Below are 19509 nucleotides of genomic sequence, written 5' to 3'. Positions count from 1 at the left end.
CAGGTATTATATCATTCCTCCAACTTTGCTCTTCTCCTCTAATATTCTGCTGGCTATTCTGTATCTCTTGCCTCTCCATATAAGCTCTTGAATCAGTTTGTTGATACGTACAAAATAACTTCTTGAGATGTTGATTGGGATTGCTTGAATCTATAGATCAATTTGGGAAAAACTGACATCTTGACAATACTAAGTCTCCCTATCCATGAACACAAATACCTCTCCATTTATTTAGTTCTTCTTTGATTTCATTCATCAGAGTTTTAAATATCTAATTATTTAATTTCTGTGGGTGCTAGCTTAAATAGTACTATGTTTTTTAATTTCAAATTCCACTTGTTCATTGCTGTTATATAGGAAGATGATTTACTTTTGTATATTAACCTTGCATCCTGCAACTTTGCTATAAATCCTCATTAGTTCCAGGAGGATTTTTTTTTTGTTGACTCTAGGATTTTCTAAATGATTATGTCATCTGTGAACAAAGACAGCTTTATTTCTTTCTTTCCAATCTGTATACTTTTATTTCCTTTACTTGCCTTATTGTATTACATAGCACTTCCAGTACAATATTAAAACGGAGTGGTGAGAGGGGCCATCCTTGCCTTGTTTCTGATCTTAGTGGGAAAGCTTTGAATTTCTCATCATTAAGTATGATGGTAGCTGTAGGTTTTTTATAGATATTCTTTATCAAGTTGAGGAAGTTCCCCTGTATTCCTAGCTACTTTTAAAAAAATTTCCTCTAAATCTTCCATGTGCCACAACCTAGCTCTTTCCTCACAACTCCAGCAAAATTGATCTTGGCAAGATCATCCATAAGTCACATGTAATCAATGTGTTTACCTTGGTCAACTTCTCCACAGTATTTGACATTGTTGACCACTCATTCCTGTCTACCCTTAACTTTTGGGGCACAATGCTTTCCTGGTTTCTCTTCTATCTCCCTAACTACTCCTTCTCAGTCTTCTTTATAGCTTTTACTTTCTCTACCTATTGCTTAATTATTGATGAACCTCTCATCAGTTTCCATTTCTTGGTCCTCTCTTCTTTTCACAAGTTATTCTGCTTCTGGACAGATTCATACAGTCCCTGAGCTTAAATCACTGTCTATATAATTATGACTTCCAAATCTATGCTGGACTTCTTTACGAATGTCTAGCAGATTCCTCAAATTCAGTATGTGAAATACTCAGCTCATTCCAATCCAGTGTATCCTCAATTTTCACTGTCTCAGTAAATGGCCCCAAGTTGCTCAGGCCAGAAATTTGAGATGTTTCTTCTTTACTCCTCCCTTTATGCAAACCCCTTTTATCCAGTAACCCCATAAGTCATGAAAATTTATCTGTTGTATCCTTTAAATACTTATTGACTCCTCTCCGTTCTCTTTGTTACTACACTGACCCAGGCTAAGATCGTCAAGTCTGACCTGGTCTCTGCAGTAGACTACAAATTGTCCCCTGCCATACTCTGCTCTATTTTTTTCCCCATATTGCAGTGACAGTGATCTTCTAAAAGTACAAATCCTCTCCATCACTCTTAGAACGAAGTCCAAATTCCACAAAACATCATGCAACCCTGCAGAATCTGCCACCATCACCAACTCCAGACTCATTAATGGCCATCATGTCTCTCCACTTTTAAGCCACAGTAAATTTCTTTCAGTTCATGGAATTATGACTTTTCTTATATCCTGGTTTTCCTAAAAATTATTTCCTCTGTCTGGAATACTTTTAGCCTTCTGCCTGGTAGATTAAAATTATTTTTTAGAATTATGTCAAAATATTTTTTTTTCAGGTAGGCATGCATTCTCTGACACCTAGCTTAAAAGAGGACACCTGCTTTATATTCTAATGGCTCTATCTACTTCTCCTATTACAATACCCATCATATTTACCTACTTATTTATCTGCTTTCCTAGATAAACAGTAATTCCTGTAAATTTGTTTACCAATGCATCTCTACCATTAGGTAACTACTACTTAGTCATGTGCTAAATAAATATTTAAGAATAAATGAAAACTAAGATTTTATTTTTTTAAGTCAATCACTTACTATGTCCTCTTTGGTTGCATTAATATACTATGCAATTGAGTTTTAAAATATATATTTGTTATTAGTTTACAGAAATACTCTGATAGCATACAGAGGAGAATTATACCATGGAACTTGGACAATTTAATAATTCCCAAGGTTTCCATATATGAATGCTAGAATGTTCACTAGTAATAGAAATTTTTCTATGAAATAAATGTGTCAACATTTGGCTCCAAACTACACAGTGCCATTCAAGAACGTGAGCAAGTAACTGGGGAGTAATTAGGGTCTTAACCACATGGTGCTTATCTACCAGTCCCCTGGAGAAGGTTGCACTGTCCACTGCATGTCTATGTAAACATTGGTAAATCTGGCTGATGTCTTCAAATCAGAGGATGCTAACTAGGCTCTTTTCCTTCCCTTTGCTCATAGAAATGCTTTCCTATTGCCTTTTGTGGATATCAGAAGTGAGTTTTCATAACTCTAAGAGGCTGAGAACATCACGGTCTGTAGGTATGTCTGTATAAGGGGGATGTGTGTGTGTGCTGGGTGGGCAGACAAAGAGACAGGGAGTGATAGAGAGAGATAAAGTATGGATATTGGAGTACACAGCCAGATCAAGAATTAAGTACAAAGAAGAGCATTGCTGCCTAGTGAATGAAGTTCACAAATCTGAGCAGGTTAATTTCTCCAAACTTCCACAGGTAGCATAGGAATATAAGTGATGTGAGGACTGGTCACAAAGGGAGTAAAGTGTTTTGTGCTTACCTGACACTAGATGCTTTGAGAGGGAAGAGTAAAAGTCCAAAAATGGATGAGGCTCTCTTTGAAATAAGTAGCATCAAGAACTTATAATAAGGCTACTGCAAATTAATGAAGTTTGAGGTGAAATCAAGAATCAACTTTTATCTCTGAGAGTAGCATATGTTTGAAATTTCCCTCTCCAAATGCACTACAATAGAGTATATTTTTGATTGTAGTATAGAATAATAATAATTTTTAAAGTTAGGTCAAAATGCAAGTTTTAATAAGGTGATTTAGAACTTCATATAATCACAAAATATATATGGTTCAAAAGGCTAGCAGCATATCTCCATCTTTGCAAGGATTAATGTTAAAGTAAAAATACAGCAATGGTGACAGTTCAACTCTTTTGTCTTTTATGATATCATATCAAAATACCTATAGCTTTTGAGGTTTTTCTGGTATAAAATTCTAGCATTACACTCTGCTCTTCTGCACTGGTGCTACCCAACAGCAGGGAAACAACAACAGCAATGTCCCAGAAATGTTCCAGAAAAGTGGTAGATTTTTTAAATTAAAAAGGCAGGATTGTCTTTAATGATCTAATGTTCATATACTTTGTACCAATAATTAGTTTTAAAGACACGAAAAAAATAAGGTAGGCTAGATATTAAAGCATTGCTATTATTTTTATTCAATAAATACTTAGTATTCCCTGATTATATGCAAGAGTTAACAAAGAGGTAGAAGAAATGTGAGGTGTTTTAATAACAGAATAATGAATCTAAGTAAAACTTAATTCTATAAGCATTTGATTTCTCAAAGTCTCATTGAACTAAGAGGAATATGGCAGTACGTTTAGTTTTTAAAGTGTTGCAGCCTATAGTATCATTCTTCTGATAAAATGACAAATGTTGAATTAATGTTTAAAAATATGGCCTGAAGTATTCAAGTATTTACTTCAAAAATCTATAAAGATAATGGTTTCTTAATTATTTAAACACATTTGCCTCTTCAGTTCCAGATTTGGCTCTTACAAAGTAGCAACAGAAACATTATATACTGCAAATCTAAGGCACTGCCGATTTGGGGTCAGTGGGCTTAAAATATAACTCTTTTTTATGCTATTCATATATTCCTGTTGGGAATATTTATCATTCTAATTTTCTTCAGAGATATAGACTTTTGTGAGGATAGAATTCTCATATTAAATTCTGAAACTCACTGTACATATTTGGAGACTTGGTCAAAGTGGTTACAACAGTTTTATTTCTATGGCACTGAATCAAATCCCCGAAAATAACAGCAAGTTAATAAAAGCCTTAAAAGAGAATTGTCTTTGAAATGAATCAAATGAACATAGTACTTTTCAGCAATAATATAATTAACTTTTTCGAGTGTAATACATTCATACCAATGTAACATAAAAATACAAGGAAAACACATTTAAAAAATAAAGCACACTAAAATGCAATTAATAGTGGCCAAAAATGGCTGGTTAGTGGTTTTATTTAATTATTCTTTCATTCATTCAACCAAGTTATTGGGTATTGGGCTCCTACTACACATAAAGGAACTAGTTAGGTGCATTAGATACAATGGTGAGTAACTCACACTGATCCCTTCCTGTAGACAGAACTACTTTTCTTCTTCAAAACTATTTTTGAAAAGCTATGGACATCTCTGACTTTTCCAAGGTTTATGCTGGCTGACTGAACTTTAATCCAATACATGTTTGGTTTCCCTATATCGAACAGATATAGTTCACTTTCTTCTTCTTTTACTGACATGAAAAAGATTTTCTTCCAACTTAACCATGGTATTACTTTTAATCAGAGAAAAAACCTCTATACAAATTTATGTAGTGCTAAATTATTTAAAGTACCGATATCTTCTTAATGGAGAACTATTTGGAAATTATGGAAGCCACCCTGAATCCACAACTATACATGCCAATGAAGTACTTCACAGATGAAAAACATTTTGAAATGTGATCACTGACTAATATTTGCCAAGCGTGTTTTTGAGACTTTGAAGAACAATGCAGCTAGAATATTTTTTCTTTCATCATGTATTTATAGTCTTAGAAAAGTAATGATTAGAACAGCTACAAAATACTGATGAATATTTTCAATCACTAAAATAAGTTCTATTTTATTCAGAGTGACTATCTAACTTGAATAAATTGACTTGGGAATTGCTTTCCAGTGAAAATAAAATTTAAATATATATTAATATTAGAAAAATAAATTTACTATATTCAAGTAGTACGTGTAGTGCCTTTAAAGTATAATGTTAATCACTAAAATATATTTTTAAATTTTTTGAGAGCACTATGAATAAAAATATACTTTAAATATAAAATAAAAATGTTAAAATTAAGAGGCCCACAGAGAAGTAAACTAATTAGCAACACGTAAGAATCTTATACAGAGTACCCATAATGCACAGACAACCAAATTTGTCAGTCACTCATGAAAACAAAGAGGATAACTATTGAAATGCTTAAATCTTACACTTACCAACCTCCACAACACTAGAGCAATTGGGATCTGTGAAGCCATCTGGGCACTCGCAGGAAAAGGAATCATCAGACGATCCTGACACACAGATACCTCCATTTTCACATGGATTGTGATCACAAATATCACCTGAGGAACAAAGAAACAGATATTGACTTTTCTTGCCTTAGGGAGTGAACTGTACTATTTCACATACCCCACTCATCTTCCTTTGGTAAAGTCACCATACTATTTATATTTATAGGCAAGACCCATTTGAAACCATGTGCTTCTAAGAGAGATGGTATGTAACATGGTAAAAATTAAATTTTACGATTCAAACACTGCATGTTGAATTGCATACTAAAAGCGATTAACTCAGGTTGGGTCCCTTCATTACATGTAAATGAAATATTGTCTAATTTGTTAAAGAAGATTAACTGAAATATCTGTGGTTGACTGGTTTATTAATTATTCCAATAAATAACCTATCTATATCCACACGCTTTGCTCTGTAACTTTGCAATTTCTCTCGATAAAGGGGTGGGGTTTATTTCTTGATCCCTAGAGTCTGGGCTTGTCCATGTGACTTGCTTTGGCCAATAGGATGTTAGGAGATCTGAAGTCAGCTGAGGTTTGAAAAACCACTTGAATATTTCTGCTTCCTCTCTTAGAACCCTGCAACCGCCCTGAGAATAAAATCTCTCTCTTGCTTGAGAGAGTTGAGAGAAACATGGGAGGAAAGAGAAATAAATTGTGCGGTAACAAAAACCTAAAATATGTGGCCTTGGTTTTGATACTGGTGGCAGATGGAATCCGGAAAGGCACTGAAAGAATGGCTACAGGAGGCTAGAAAAGGAGCTCTCCCTGCTATATAGAGAGAAGCAGTTGGTAAAACTATCACCTGAGGATACTTGGGTGATAGAAAATGTACCTAATAAACTTCTGTATATGAGTAATAAGATTTGTAGTCAGAATGTTAAAGTGTCACTTGACTCTTAATAGCTGTATCTGATAAGGCACTACAAGAAAGAGACATGCTAAATAAAGAACTGATGATTTTGAAAGTAAAGAAAAGGAATAGAGAGGCACCAGGACTTGTGATAGAAAATAATTTCTCAACTTCAGCCTCTCAAACCAGTGAAAGATCAAATCCAGAGCTCTGTCAGAAAGATGGCCTCAACATAAATATAAAATGAAGGATGTAGCTACAAAACCTTTGTGAAAACATTTCATATAATTCAGGTGTAGCCTGAAAGAATCTCTCAGCTAAATAAAAAAGGAATTCTAGAAATCTTAAGGGTGTTATCCCTGAGTAACCTTAAAATACACAAAGTAGCACAAAGTAGATTAAGTCTGGAGGGAAAAACAGGGATCAGAGAGTCACGGGCATGCCTTTATTTATTTATTTTTTAACAACTTTACTGGAGTATAATTGCTTTACAATGTTGTGTTAGTTTCTGCTGTATAACAAAGTGAATCAGCTATATGTATACATATATCCCCATTTCCCCTCCCTCTTGCACCTCCCTACCACCCTCACTCGCCAACCCTCTAGGTGGTCACAAAGCACCAAGCTGATCTCCCTGTGCTATGCAGCTGCTTTCCACTACCTATCTATTTTACATTTGGTAGTGTATATATGTCAATGCCACTCTCTCATTTTGTCCCAGCTTCCCCTTCCCCTTCCCATGTCCTCAAGTCCATTCTCTATGTCTGCGTCTTTATAAATGTCCTGTCTCTAGGCTCACCAGAACCTTTTTTTTTTTGATTCCATATATATGTGTTAGCATACAGTATTTTTCTCTTTCTGACTTACTTCACCCTGTATGACAGACTCTAGGTCCAACCACCTCACTACAAATAACTCAATTTTGTTTCTTTTTATGGCTGAGTAATATTCCATTGTATATATGTGCCACATCTTCTTTACCCATTCATCTGTTTTGGTTTTTTTTGTTTGTTTGTTGTTTTGCTACGCGGGCCTCTCACTGTTGTGGCCTCTCCCGTTGTGGAGCACAGGCTCTGGATGCGCAGGCTCAGCGGCCAGGGCTCATGGGCCCAGCTGCTCCATGGCATGTGGGATCCTCTCAGACCAGGGCATGTCCCCTGCATCAACAGGCGAACTCTCAACCACTGCGCCACCAGGGAAGCCCTGATTTCATCCTTTTACATGTAGGTGTCAGTTTTTCCAGCACCACTTATTGAAAAGGCTGTCTTTTCTCCATTGTATATTCTTGCCTCCTTTATCAAAGATAAGGTGGCCATATATGCATGAGTTTATCTCTGGGCTTTCTCTCCTGTTCCATTGATCTATATTTCTGTTTTTGTGCCAGTAACATACTGTCTTGATAACTGTAGCTTTGTAGTATAGTCTGAAGTCAGGGAGCCTGATTCCTCCAGCTCCATTTTTCTTTCTCAAGATTGCTTTGGCTATTCCGGGTCTTTTGTGTTTCCATACAAATTGTGAATTTTTTTGTTCTAGTTCTGTGAAAAATGCCAGTGGTAGTTTGATAGGGATTGCATTGAATCAGTAGATTGCTTTGGGTAGTAGAGTCATTTTCACAATGTTGATTCTTCCAATCCAAGAACATGGTATATCTCTCTATCTATTTGTATCATCTTTAATTTCTTTCATCAGTGTCTTATAAATTTCTGCATACAGATCTTTTGTCTCCTTAGGTAGGTTTATTCCTAGGAAAGTATATTATCACATTTGTGTTCTGGAATGATGACTCAGGCAGCATTGTGTTGAATCAAATGGAGTAGTCTAGGCTGATGGCAGAAGGACTAAGCATTAATCTTTTGAAGTCCCAGCAAAAAATAATGAGGATTTTCTTAATCCTCTTTAGAGATAGCTGTGGACAGGGGAAGCAATGCAGGCACCATTTAAACCCAATCCAGTTAATAAATACTAGGTAATAAAATAGGAAATGAAAGTCCTCCCAGATCACTACCCCCCATTAGAAACAAGGCATTATTGTTGAGATTTTCTAGAAAGAGCCAATTACCAGTTTAAAAGTGTGATCCTGCCTCTCTGCCTTTGGTGTGAGCAAAGCAGCACAGCTTTGTACAGTCAAACTAACAACACTGCCATCTTCTAACTCTGTTCATTGTATGAAGATCAGTACTAACACTCAAACTTTATTTGATAAGATGTCAGTCATATTTCTGGCATTGTGCATACTACAAAAAGAGGAGTTCTACATTCCCCAGACCAGGATCTGTTGTTGTAGTAATTGCAACAGATCAAGTAACATTGTAGATGTTTATACTGATTTATTCACACTGACAGAAGCAATCTCTACAGGAGAAAGGCAAGGGATGAACAGTATCTTAGAGGTTCTGGAGAATACAGACTATATATATTTATCCAAAATCAAGATCTCTCATTCTGATCCCTCTAACTCCTACTGCCAGGTTCCTGCAAAGTTTATTAACTGATGTGAGCTTACCCAAGGTCACATGAGGCCACAATGTCTGGTCCCTTTGGTTATCCCATCATCACGGGGAGTTTTGGTGTCCTAAGAAAACTTTCTTGGTACTTGTGCTACCCTTTCTGGTATTAATACTTAATCGGTTTTCTACCATGTACGTGTGGCAGTCATATGATGCTTCTGTGGTCAAAATGAGACAGGACAATCTGTTCACCTCTCATTATATCTCGTAGATGCCAGCTGCTGTTCAGCTGACCTGTTTTCTCTCTTGTACTTGTACATTTTTTTTCCTTCTTTTTGCTTACTACTTATTTCTAAGAAATTAATACTTGTGAAAACTCATATTTTATCCCCAGTATTGATATTTACTGTCTTTTTGAAACATAGAAAAGAGGTAATAGGTATGACCAAAATGTACCAGGTAGAATCAAGATGACACTGTGACCAAATTGATGTGGGGTTGAGGGAGAGCAAAAAATCTGGGTTGATTTCTAGAGCTCCTGTCTGTATGACTACGAGGCCATCTTTCGTAAGTAAATATAATGGGGTTAGTGTCAAAGGAATTATTGTGTTTGAGAAGCCTGTGGAATATTCAAAATGAAAATGTCTCATAAAGCTATTGAATAAGCAGATAAGCAGTCGGAGAGCTTTTGCTAAATCAGGGCTTGTTAAGTACGGACATGAATACTGTATTCCAGTGACAGTCATTAAAGGGAGGGCAGAGGAGGGGAGTGGAGCAGAGAGGAAAGGAGAGGGGAGGAGAGGTCCTTGGGCACACTGACAAATAAGTGAGAAAAAAGAAGGAAGATTCTTCAAGAGAGAAAAAGGAGAAAAATAGTGATAGGTCCTATCCGCTACCATATGAATATCCAGTTTATTCACTTAGGGTCTATTATGTCAAGGTCTGCCTGAGATTAAAGTCTCCCACACGTACCTGTGATAGATGGACAATGTCAGCAAAAAACAAAGTTTTGATGGGCACAACAGAGCCCATCAAATATAATTAGGGTTATTAGAGGCTGTGCTATATATCTGTTTCCCCACACCTAATTATCAATAGCACCCCTTTGTCAGTTGGGTTCTCCACAAAGACAAAGAGTACATCAAGTTTATTGAGAAGTAGTGCCTAGGAAAGATAAAATGGAGAGGAAGCAGAAAAGGGCAGGGAAAGCCTTCATCTTGTGATGCAGATCTGACATCTGTGAAAAGGGTGGAGGGCGGTTATTGAATGAGGATTGAGCAGGGGAGCCTCAGTCCATAGTGCAGACTTGACAAAGACTTAGCCAATCTACCAGGGAGCTCCAGAGCAAAGATTACACTTTAGAGGAATCCCCCAAGGGCAGAAATGACCAGGCACTAGTGCCCTTCCTGTGTTCAATCATTGGCTGGAGGAGGCTCAAGGCTCAATCATAAGGCTCAAGTGGGATCATGAAAGTGCTAGAGAAGAAGGTCACTGGAAGCTAATTACATTCTTTGCAGCCAAACAGCTTGTTCTTTCTTGAAAGGATATTGGAGCCATGCACCTCCACTGGTACCATAGTCCCCTTTCACTCTCAAAACTATCCTGGTTTGGATAAGTTACATAGTTACTTTTGTCAAAACCATCATATCTTAGCCTGCTTTTTTTCTCTCCACACCCACTACCTCAGTGGGTGGTACACATGTAGGCGGATACCTTAAGTAGCAACAAACCCTCTCTGGCTAAAATTTCAAGTCTAATTAAAATGCACTGTAGGGACTTCTGATTCCCTGTCATTTCAATTAATCTGAGAAAGCATCAGTTTAGGTAAGAATCCTGATTAAAATGCAATAGACTTCTGGATTTCAAGTTTTGTTGTCTGTTTGTTTGTTTCCCAGTGGATGTAGTGGTTGAGTCTTAAAATTAAGATGGCAACCAGTACAAGAAGGCAGGCTCAGGAAAGGAAAAGAGGACAATGCACGCTTTCATGGTTCTTTATTTCACTGTCAGCAGGCTCCTAAAATATACCTCCGCATATTGTAATCTGTGTGCAGTGTTATACCTTGATGCAACTTGGCTGGCTGGCCTCACCTGCTTTAGATTAGGACAGATGTGTTTAATTTGAATCTAACTATGTTTTATGATTCCATCTGCAGTTTATGGCAGACTCAGGCAAATTAAGCTGATGCCGATTTGCCTTTTGGCAATAGAACAAAGCAACTGTTTTTCCCCGGGGGCAAGAAATCACTGCAGGCTAAATTTAACTTCCCATTTGCCTCCTCTTCCCCACCCCCTTCCCCCGCTCTCCAGGGTTCTGTTTGGACTGGAACCATCCTGTCTGTGGTCAGTGTCCGTTTCATTCTTCTCACTGACCCACCACCTGTTGCCAGTCACCTCCTGTTCAAGGTGATTCAGGGACTGTCTTATTTCATTTTATTATCAATTTGCCCGAGCTTTTAGCCTGGATTGCAAAGTGTGTATGAATCTATAAAATATCATATAGCACTGCCCAAGACAATGCAAATAAAAAACCCCAAAACACTAAAAGTTGTACCATTATGATCATGGTTGTGTTTTTTCTGTGAGCTCAGTATACAATCGTGCAACTTGTAATGCCAAGTAAAGGAGAAAATTCTATGTTGGCACTACTCTGGGAATCAGGTGGATAGAACAGCTAATTTCTCTCATTGATATATAAACTCTTGGATGGTGTATGCACTCAGTTTTCTTTATATATTACTGCCTATCTCCAGTTCACAGATTAGAGGGTCACTGATCCAGTTATCATTATTGATATTCCAGCAACCACATTAGACATTGGGAATGCAGCTTAGATGAAGACATATGGCTCCTGCATTCCTGGAATTTATAGTCTAGTGGAGTGGATGCATAATGAAAAACTTAACAAATAAATAAGCAAGGTATTAACCACTGTAATAAAAGCCATGTTAGGGGTGGGGTGGGTCAGCGAGTAGAGAGAACAAACTGGATGAAAAAGGCTGTAAATAGAACTGGTTCCTTAAGATGGCCAGTCAAAAAAGGCTTCTCTGAAGAGGTGCCACTTGAGCTGAAGGATGAACATTAGCTAGTCATGTTAAAACCTAAGGAAGAGTCTTGTAGGCAGAAGGAACGGCAAGTGTGTAGCCCGACTGATAGGCAAGACAGTGATGAATTCAAGAAATGTGAAGGAGACCGAGTATCTGGAACACAGTAACTAAGTGTCACTAAACTTATTTTGTCAGCAACACAGTTTTAGTAAGAACCAAGTTATAATTTAGAGCCCTACATTTAATTCTCTGTCCTCATGATAATCAAGGACATTTCTGCTAAGCCTATTCTTCCTATGTTATCAAACATCTACTGAAAATATATTATCGTATTTACATATTAATGTACTTGTGTATTTATATATTGATATCTTTTTTAGATATTAATATATTTACACAGTATTGCTAATGTACTCCCGTATTTACATAGTATTGTAAATATATTAATAATTTATTTGGATGAATGCATGCATCTCCATTTTCTCTGTTCCTTTAGCAATGCTAGAAGCCACCTAGAATATGTCTGTACCTTCATCCCTGCCCTCTGTTAATTTCTGAAAAAAAAATTGGTATACAGATGTAAAATTAAAAACAAAAAAGTAGTAACATATCTCTCAAGCATGTAACTACACTAACACAAGATACTGTTTAATTTCTTCAACATCTCTGCAAATTAAATGTGAAGAATATTACAATACATATTTATATGTGGTAAAGTAAAAGAGACTATATTTTTGTTTGTTTTACTTTTTGATATTTTTTAATGGAACTATAATTGACATCCAATATTGTATTAGTTTCAGGTGAACAACAAACACAGTGATTCAATATTTTTATACATTACAAAATGATCACCGCAATAAGTCTAGTTACCATATGTCACCACAGTTATTACAATGTTATTGACTATATTCCCTATACTGTACAGTTATATCCCTGTGACTAATTTATATTATAGCTGGAAGTTTGTACCTCTTAATCCCCTTCATCTATTTCACCCATCCTGCCACCCTGTTCTCCTCTGGCAACCACCAGTTGCTTCTCTGTATCTATGAGTCTGTTTCTGTTTTGTTTCATTTGTTCATTTGTTTTGCTTTTTAGATCCATAGTTAAGTGAAATCATATTGTATATGTCTTTCTCTACCTGACTTATTGCACTTAGCATAACACCTGCTAGGTACAAACTTACACGGTCAATTAATCTATGACAAAGGAGGCAAGAATATTCAATGGGGGAAAGACAGCCTCTTCAATAAAGGGTTTTGGGAAAACCGGACAGCTACATACAAAAGAATGAAACTGGACTACTTTATTACACCATATACAAAAATAAACTCAAAGTGGATTAAAGATTTAAATGCAAGACCTGAAACCATAAAACTCCTAGAAGAAAACATAGGCTGTAAGCTCTTTGACATCATTCTTAGCAATATTTGGGGGCGGGGGTGAGATGTCTGCTCAGGCAAGGGCAACAAAAGCAAAAATAAACAAATGGGACAACATCTAACTAAAATCTTCTGCACAGCCAAGGAAACCATCAACAAAATGAAAAGACAACCTGCTGAATAGGAGAAGATATTTACAAATGATATATCTGATAAGGGGTTGATATCCAGAATACATAAAGAACTCATGCAACTTAATATCAAAAAAACAAAAACAAAAAGAAAAAACAAAAAACCTGATTAAAAAATGGGCAGGGGACCTGAGTAGACATTTTTCCAAAAAAAAAAAAAAAAAAAAAAGACATACAGATGGCCAACAGGCACATGAAAAGATGCTCAACATCACTAATCACCAGAGAAATGCAAATCAAAACCACAGTCAAAGCCACAATGAGATACAAGAGACCATTTAAATTCATGCTCCACAACCAGGACAATGCAGGTCTGTGTACTACAACCTCATCTTCAGTTTATTGCTCTCCTACTGAACTTGGCAGCTATACTATCATTTCATTTAAAAACGGAAAGAAAATAAAAGTTTTGTCTTCAATCGCACAAGCTAGATTTTGAACCAACCTGTAAACAGAGTACTTGGCAAAATGAGCCAATTCTAGTACACAAGTGAGCAATAACTAGTTAAAATGAGAATTTGCATACTCAACCTGGTAAAAATCACAGAAAATGTTAGCACCCTTATGACTTACTGCCAGCGAAACTGTACAGAACAAAATAAATGTCACTTTGAATCAACAACAGGCCTCTCAATTTACTTTGGTGCCTCTTGAGGCACCTTTTATGCTGAATATTGAAATTTTATTTGTTGTATGCTCTAATGAGTCTGATGAATAGATTTTGATTTTAAAGCCTTCTTTCACAAGCTAAAGCTTGATAATGTGTCCAGTTATAAATTTCAAAAAAAAAATACAATTCAAAAGGTATGATGTGATTGTTAGCTTCATTTGTGCTTTAAAACTAAATTTTAGTTGATATTTCAGACCATTCTGCAATTTGGAAGAGTAGAGAAGGAAATAAGATAAAAAAAGCCAATAAGAATAAGTTTATTCACATTGAGAGGATCTGTCATTTTACCAGAAAATCACGAGACATACTTGTAATAAAAGACCATCCAATTCTACACCTTAATGTTCACAGCGCCCCCAAATGACCACGGTGCAGTCATAGAAGACACAAATCTAATGAATGAACAAAGAAACTTTGTAGATTCACTGAGCCATACTAAAGCTAATTTAAAGCAGGATGTTTCTTAGCTGTTAGCCTGTGGTTTATCCCACTAGTTTTAAAGACATTTTTTCTTTTCAGATAACTTTTTACTGCTAAGGAAATACAGTACTGAATAGAATTAGAAGAAAATCAGCAATAATTTTGAGTGTTGACTATTTGAATTATACATCCTTTAACACACAGCTTTAATCAAGGCTAACTGCTTGAAAAGACAAAGATATTTTGGGCTCTACATTTTGAAAACAAGTCTGTTGGCATATTTTGTATTTTAAAACACTCCGGAGAGTCCCTTAAAATAACAAAATCTAGAGTTTTTAGAATTGAAAGGAACATTAGAGATGATCTAATCTGGTGGTTCTCAAACTTTGCTGAATATTAGAATCACAGGGGAGCTTTTAAAATTCCTGATGCCCAGTCCAATTAAGTCAGAATCACTGGGGTTGGAACCCAGCCCTCCACATTTTTTAAAGCTCATCCAAAGATTTCAATTATTAAAGAAGAAGGAAAACGAATAAGAGAAAGTGAGGAAAGAAAGAAAGAAAAGGAGGAGGAAGGAGAGATGGATGGAAGGAAGGAAGGAAGTTTGTATTTTCCTACTTCAGTTGAGAGGAAGGCAAAAGAGGAAAGAAATTTATTAGACTAGCTTTCTCTGTTGGTTCACTATGAGTTGTGAAGAAAATATTTGCAGGAAACTAGAATCAGCAAATTGAAAATAAAGGTGCACAGCATGTTAGGGAGAATAGAACAGATAATACTACTAACGTATATTGAATTTCCATAGAATACTTAGCTGGATTTCATAAATCACCAGAAAATTCAACCATATAATGGAATTCCCAAGTGTTTTTTGACTATATTATTTCTACCTATGAAGAATATCTGTCTAGTTAATATAAACTGAAGTCCATTTACATGACATTAAGTGATAATTGCTGCACATATTATGGGGCCCCTGACAGACAATTACCTGTTCTTTAGAGTCTAACAAAAGGCACAAATAAGTTGACAAGTAGTTACCACTACATGTTAGGTCTATGAAAAAGGAAATGCCTGATGCCAAAGGAGCACAAGAGGGGACACCAAACTCAGCACTGTGAATTAGGAAGCCTTCCCAAGGCAAGTGATCTCCAATTTAATACAAGAGGATTAGTGGAAACCAGCCAGACAAAGGGGTGGGACCAGAAAGACCATGCAGAGGGGAAAGCATGTGCAGACATAGGGAGAAGAGCCAGAGTACGGGCTTAAGAAACAGGATGAAACTGCCTTTAGCTAGAGAGAAGAGAGAAAACAGAAATGGCAAGAGATAAGACTGAAGAATAGGCATTGCCCAGGGTATGCAGTGTCTTTAAGACACTCCTAAGGAGTCTGGGCATTCCTGAGCATAAAGGACAGCCATTTAGGGGTCTAATCAGGAGGGTGACATGATTTGAACTTCAAATAATTCACCCTGGATGCAATGCAGAGAATGGATTACAAGGAGGCAAAGTCTAAGGGTGACAGACCAGTGAGGAAGGGGCAAAGTTTACTCTGGCACAAGGGATGGCCAGCTTGCATCAGAGTACTAAAAACTAAATGGAGAGAAGTGAATTCCAAAAGACATATTGAGAGACAAAATTTATAGATCCAATGTGATGGTTGAAAAGAAAGAGAAGAACGAAGGAGGAAACTCATACGTCAAAATTTAACAAAAAGCTCTGCCTTTCATTTTGATGGAAAATATGGTCTAAGGAGCAAGTTTGGGGATGGTGGTGAAGGGGTATGATGAATTCTCTTTTGGAAATGCTTGGACTGAAATGTCTATAGACATCCATGTGGAGATATTTAGTGAGAAGTTGATATTATGAATTTGAACCTGTGGAGAAAGATTCAGTTTAGAGATAGAGAAATTAGCATAAATTTGATCTTTTAAATCATGGGAGTCTAAACAAAAATTCTGAGAGGTGTTTTTGGAAACATGGTCTAGAAGCAGACACGTGTTTCTACCTTGTAAACTCTCTTAGGTTTGGAATCAACTTATTCACCAAATTCTCCCCGTGCCAAAGATCAGTGCCTGGCATATAGTCAGTGTTATTCAAATAAAATGTTATCCAAATGAAAATGGGGTGGGAGACAGGGGCTGGAAGTGTATTTAAGATGGCAGAAACCTGACAGTGTTTGGTGCTGATGGGAAGCAGCTACCAGAAGAGAAGAAGTTAAAGATGCCATAGAGAAGGAATACTCAGAAGAGTAGGGAGTGAGAAAACACTATGAAGGGTGGGCTTCAGAGTACATGTGGAAGGAATTACCTCTGGCGTGTGGAGGGAGATGACAGAATATGAAGTTTCACCTGGATGCCCGTATGCTTGTAGATGCTGTTAGACAAACTGAGGGAGCTCCTACCTGGTGTTTTCTCTGTGTAGTAGGGCTGGTAAAAATGTGATGGGATCAGAGGGTTGAGAAGAGTAGAAAGTAAGTAATATGTACCTGCAGTAAATAGAAGGTTGCTGCCTGGAAAAGCATAGAAAAAAAGATTGAGGGAAAGCACTGAGGGCCCAGCTGGGCTTGGAGTCAAAAACTGATAGTTGCAACATGTACCCAACCATGTGTCTGGTTAGAGGACAACAGCTAGTGCTCGTACAGGAAGGCGATACCCTGATCCAGCTTTGTTGTTTTACCAGATAGGTGTGATGAAGGTCAACAAAACGAAGGAATGACACCTGACTGCTTTGAATTTGTTTTTAAAGACGCATAAATAAGATAGCTTATTGAATTTTATGCTCTAAGATTATACATTTTTATAATTATGCAAAAATTATAAGCCCAGTTAATTGTTCTTTCAGACTATCGTAGTTCTTCAGTTGACAGCAAAGGACAAACTAAAAGATAGAATTTGATTGCTTTATATAAATAATGCAGTACATCATGATGATAACACTTAGTCCATCAATCTTTGTCAAGCGCACAAACTCACACTGACTTTACAAAAACAATCAGGTGACACAAAGAAGATGAAATCCAGTGCCATGTCCAACGGTGGAAATTTCACATTGCCTTATTATTTAGATCTTAGAATGTGAATTCTTCCTTTTCTAAATGTAGAGCCTCACGGCCACAATAGAAACATAACCTCCAAGGAAAATGAGTAGGAAAACAAATTGGCTACATTGATCACCTGTTAAGCATAGTGACCCAAAGAAACAATGAGACATTTTATTAATCACTAAATAACCCATTTAATCTTTTTTTTTTCATGTAGAAAGGATATGCCATGTTAAAATTACAGAAAAAATTTGCAAAGTCTACTTTTGTGTTTTATTTAGAATCTTCGTTTAAAAAGTCATAATTTAAGACAGCTGTAAAATGATAGTTTCAAACTACAGCATGTAAAAGCTGAAGCAATATATTTCACTGTTTTAAGGGCAGCCCCAACTAGTCACTGCTAGAATGTTTAAAGTAGTCAATCATCTCATTACATAACATGCTTATAAACTGTGCCACTGACCCTGACTATATATGTTCATCCATTTGGTGGGTGGAGAAAAGAAATCACAGAAATTAAAGCTAGTCCTCCTTCAGCTAAAAATAAGCGACAGACACCTATCTAATTTACAGAATGTAAGTCATATTTTAAAAGTCTGATTTAGATCTTGATTAAATTTTGTAAAAGGTGAATGATTTCATACTCACCTTTTACAGCAATATTATCACATGAAAACAACACTTTATAGAATAGTTGCTGAATGTTCTAATTCCAGATAATCTCTCACATTTCAGAATTTATACCTTTCATCCACAGACAAAACAGTCTTAGCCTATCACTTTGATAGGCCACTCTCTGTAGACAGCTTCCTGATAAACATGACAACAAATGAGCTCTTTAATTCTTTTAACAAACATGGAATCTGCTATTCAGATTTAATGGCTATATGGCCAATGTGTTTTCTTAAGGCAGGGGAGTTCCTGACAATTAACTCAGTGGAAGTCAGAAATTGTGGGTGCTCTTGCCATCTTCCCAGTTTTCATTGGGTATCAGGTTATTGCTGTTAGCACACCAATTTGCATCTTTCTAGGGAACAGCTTGATTGTAAGGAGGAAAGTAAAGTGCCCTTTCTTCAGGAGTTCTAGATGCCTTAATGGAACTCCATTTAGAATATTAGTGCTTTTATACTAAAAAAGACCAGGGAAATAGTTTGGAAGTAAGACTGTGTTATCCCTCTGGCCTACCAAATAGAGATGTGACTTGCTAAAAGAAGCCACTAAGCACAGAAATGGACAACTCTTTGAGAAACTGAATGCATTAAAAAACCCACTGTCTCTATTTTATCAATAGCCTGGATTCTGCTTTGGATCACACAGTATGAGGTCTTACCTGGTATTCAATCTCTGTACCCCTCCTGTCCTCATTTTTGTGATCATTTGATACCTACCAGCACCTTCCCAGTCCTTGAACCAGCCCTGATCTGAAATGGGAGGGTTTTATGCAGCTCTGGCCAAGGGCTCAGAATCCAGCATCAGTTTATCTCTGCTATTAGTGAAGCTTTGACTTTGTTTCCCTTTTCTCGTTGGCTGAGTTACTGTCTCTGCAATTTTGTCGGTGACTCTCATATAAGAATGGTATAAAAGCAGTTTAGAATAATCTGGGGTATGGGGCTTCAAACTACATAAACCTTTGGGAAACTCCTTGTCCCAAGCCTCATAGAGCTCCCTTTTGACATAACTATCCTTAGTCCTAAAATCGCGCAACCTGTTCCTGAATTTCTTTTTTTTCGGATACAAATTACCTGCGTCCTTAAATTTCCATATTTCATATATCCTTTGATATTTTTCATTCCACTACTCAGCCGATCTGTTAGAACATTTCATTATTTTATAGTAATATTAGTTAATATTTTTGTGCCTTATGTGCCAAACATTATACTAAGTACTTTATGAGTATTATATCACTTAATCCTCATAATATCCCTATGATAAACTTTGCTGATACTGTTAATAAGCCTCATTTTATATATGAAAAATTAAAATTTACTTAAGTTCCAGAATTTACCTAAAGGCATAGAATAACAATGGCAAAATAAAATTCACGTGTAGTCAGCATGGCTTCAGAAATAAGAAACTACGCGT

General features: G+C 36.5%; 1 protein-coding gene across 2 annotated transcripts in view; it reads right to left on the bottom strand.

The window, feature by feature from the left end:
• Positions 1–19509, bottom strand: part of EDIL3 (EGF like repeats and discoidin domains 3) — a 433712-nt gene that overhangs the window by 297815 nt on the left and 116388 nt on the right. For both annotated transcript variants that reach the window (XM_060009191.1, XM_060009192.1), the window contains exon 2: positions 5301–5429. In XM_060009191.1, coding sequence (XP_059865174.1) covers positions 5301–5429 — 129 coding nt within the window. The remainder of the gene's footprint in view (positions 1–5300; positions 5430–19509) is intronic.

The sequence above is a fragment of the Delphinus delphis genome, chromosome 3 (genome assembly GCF_949987515.2).
Source record: "Delphinus delphis chromosome 3, mDelDel1.2, whole genome shotgun sequence".
In the NCBI taxonomy this organism is placed as follows: domain Eukaryota; kingdom Metazoa; phylum Chordata; class Mammalia; order Artiodactyla; family Delphinidae; genus Delphinus; species Delphinus delphis.
This window is presented reverse-complemented; position numbering and strand designations above follow the sequence as displayed.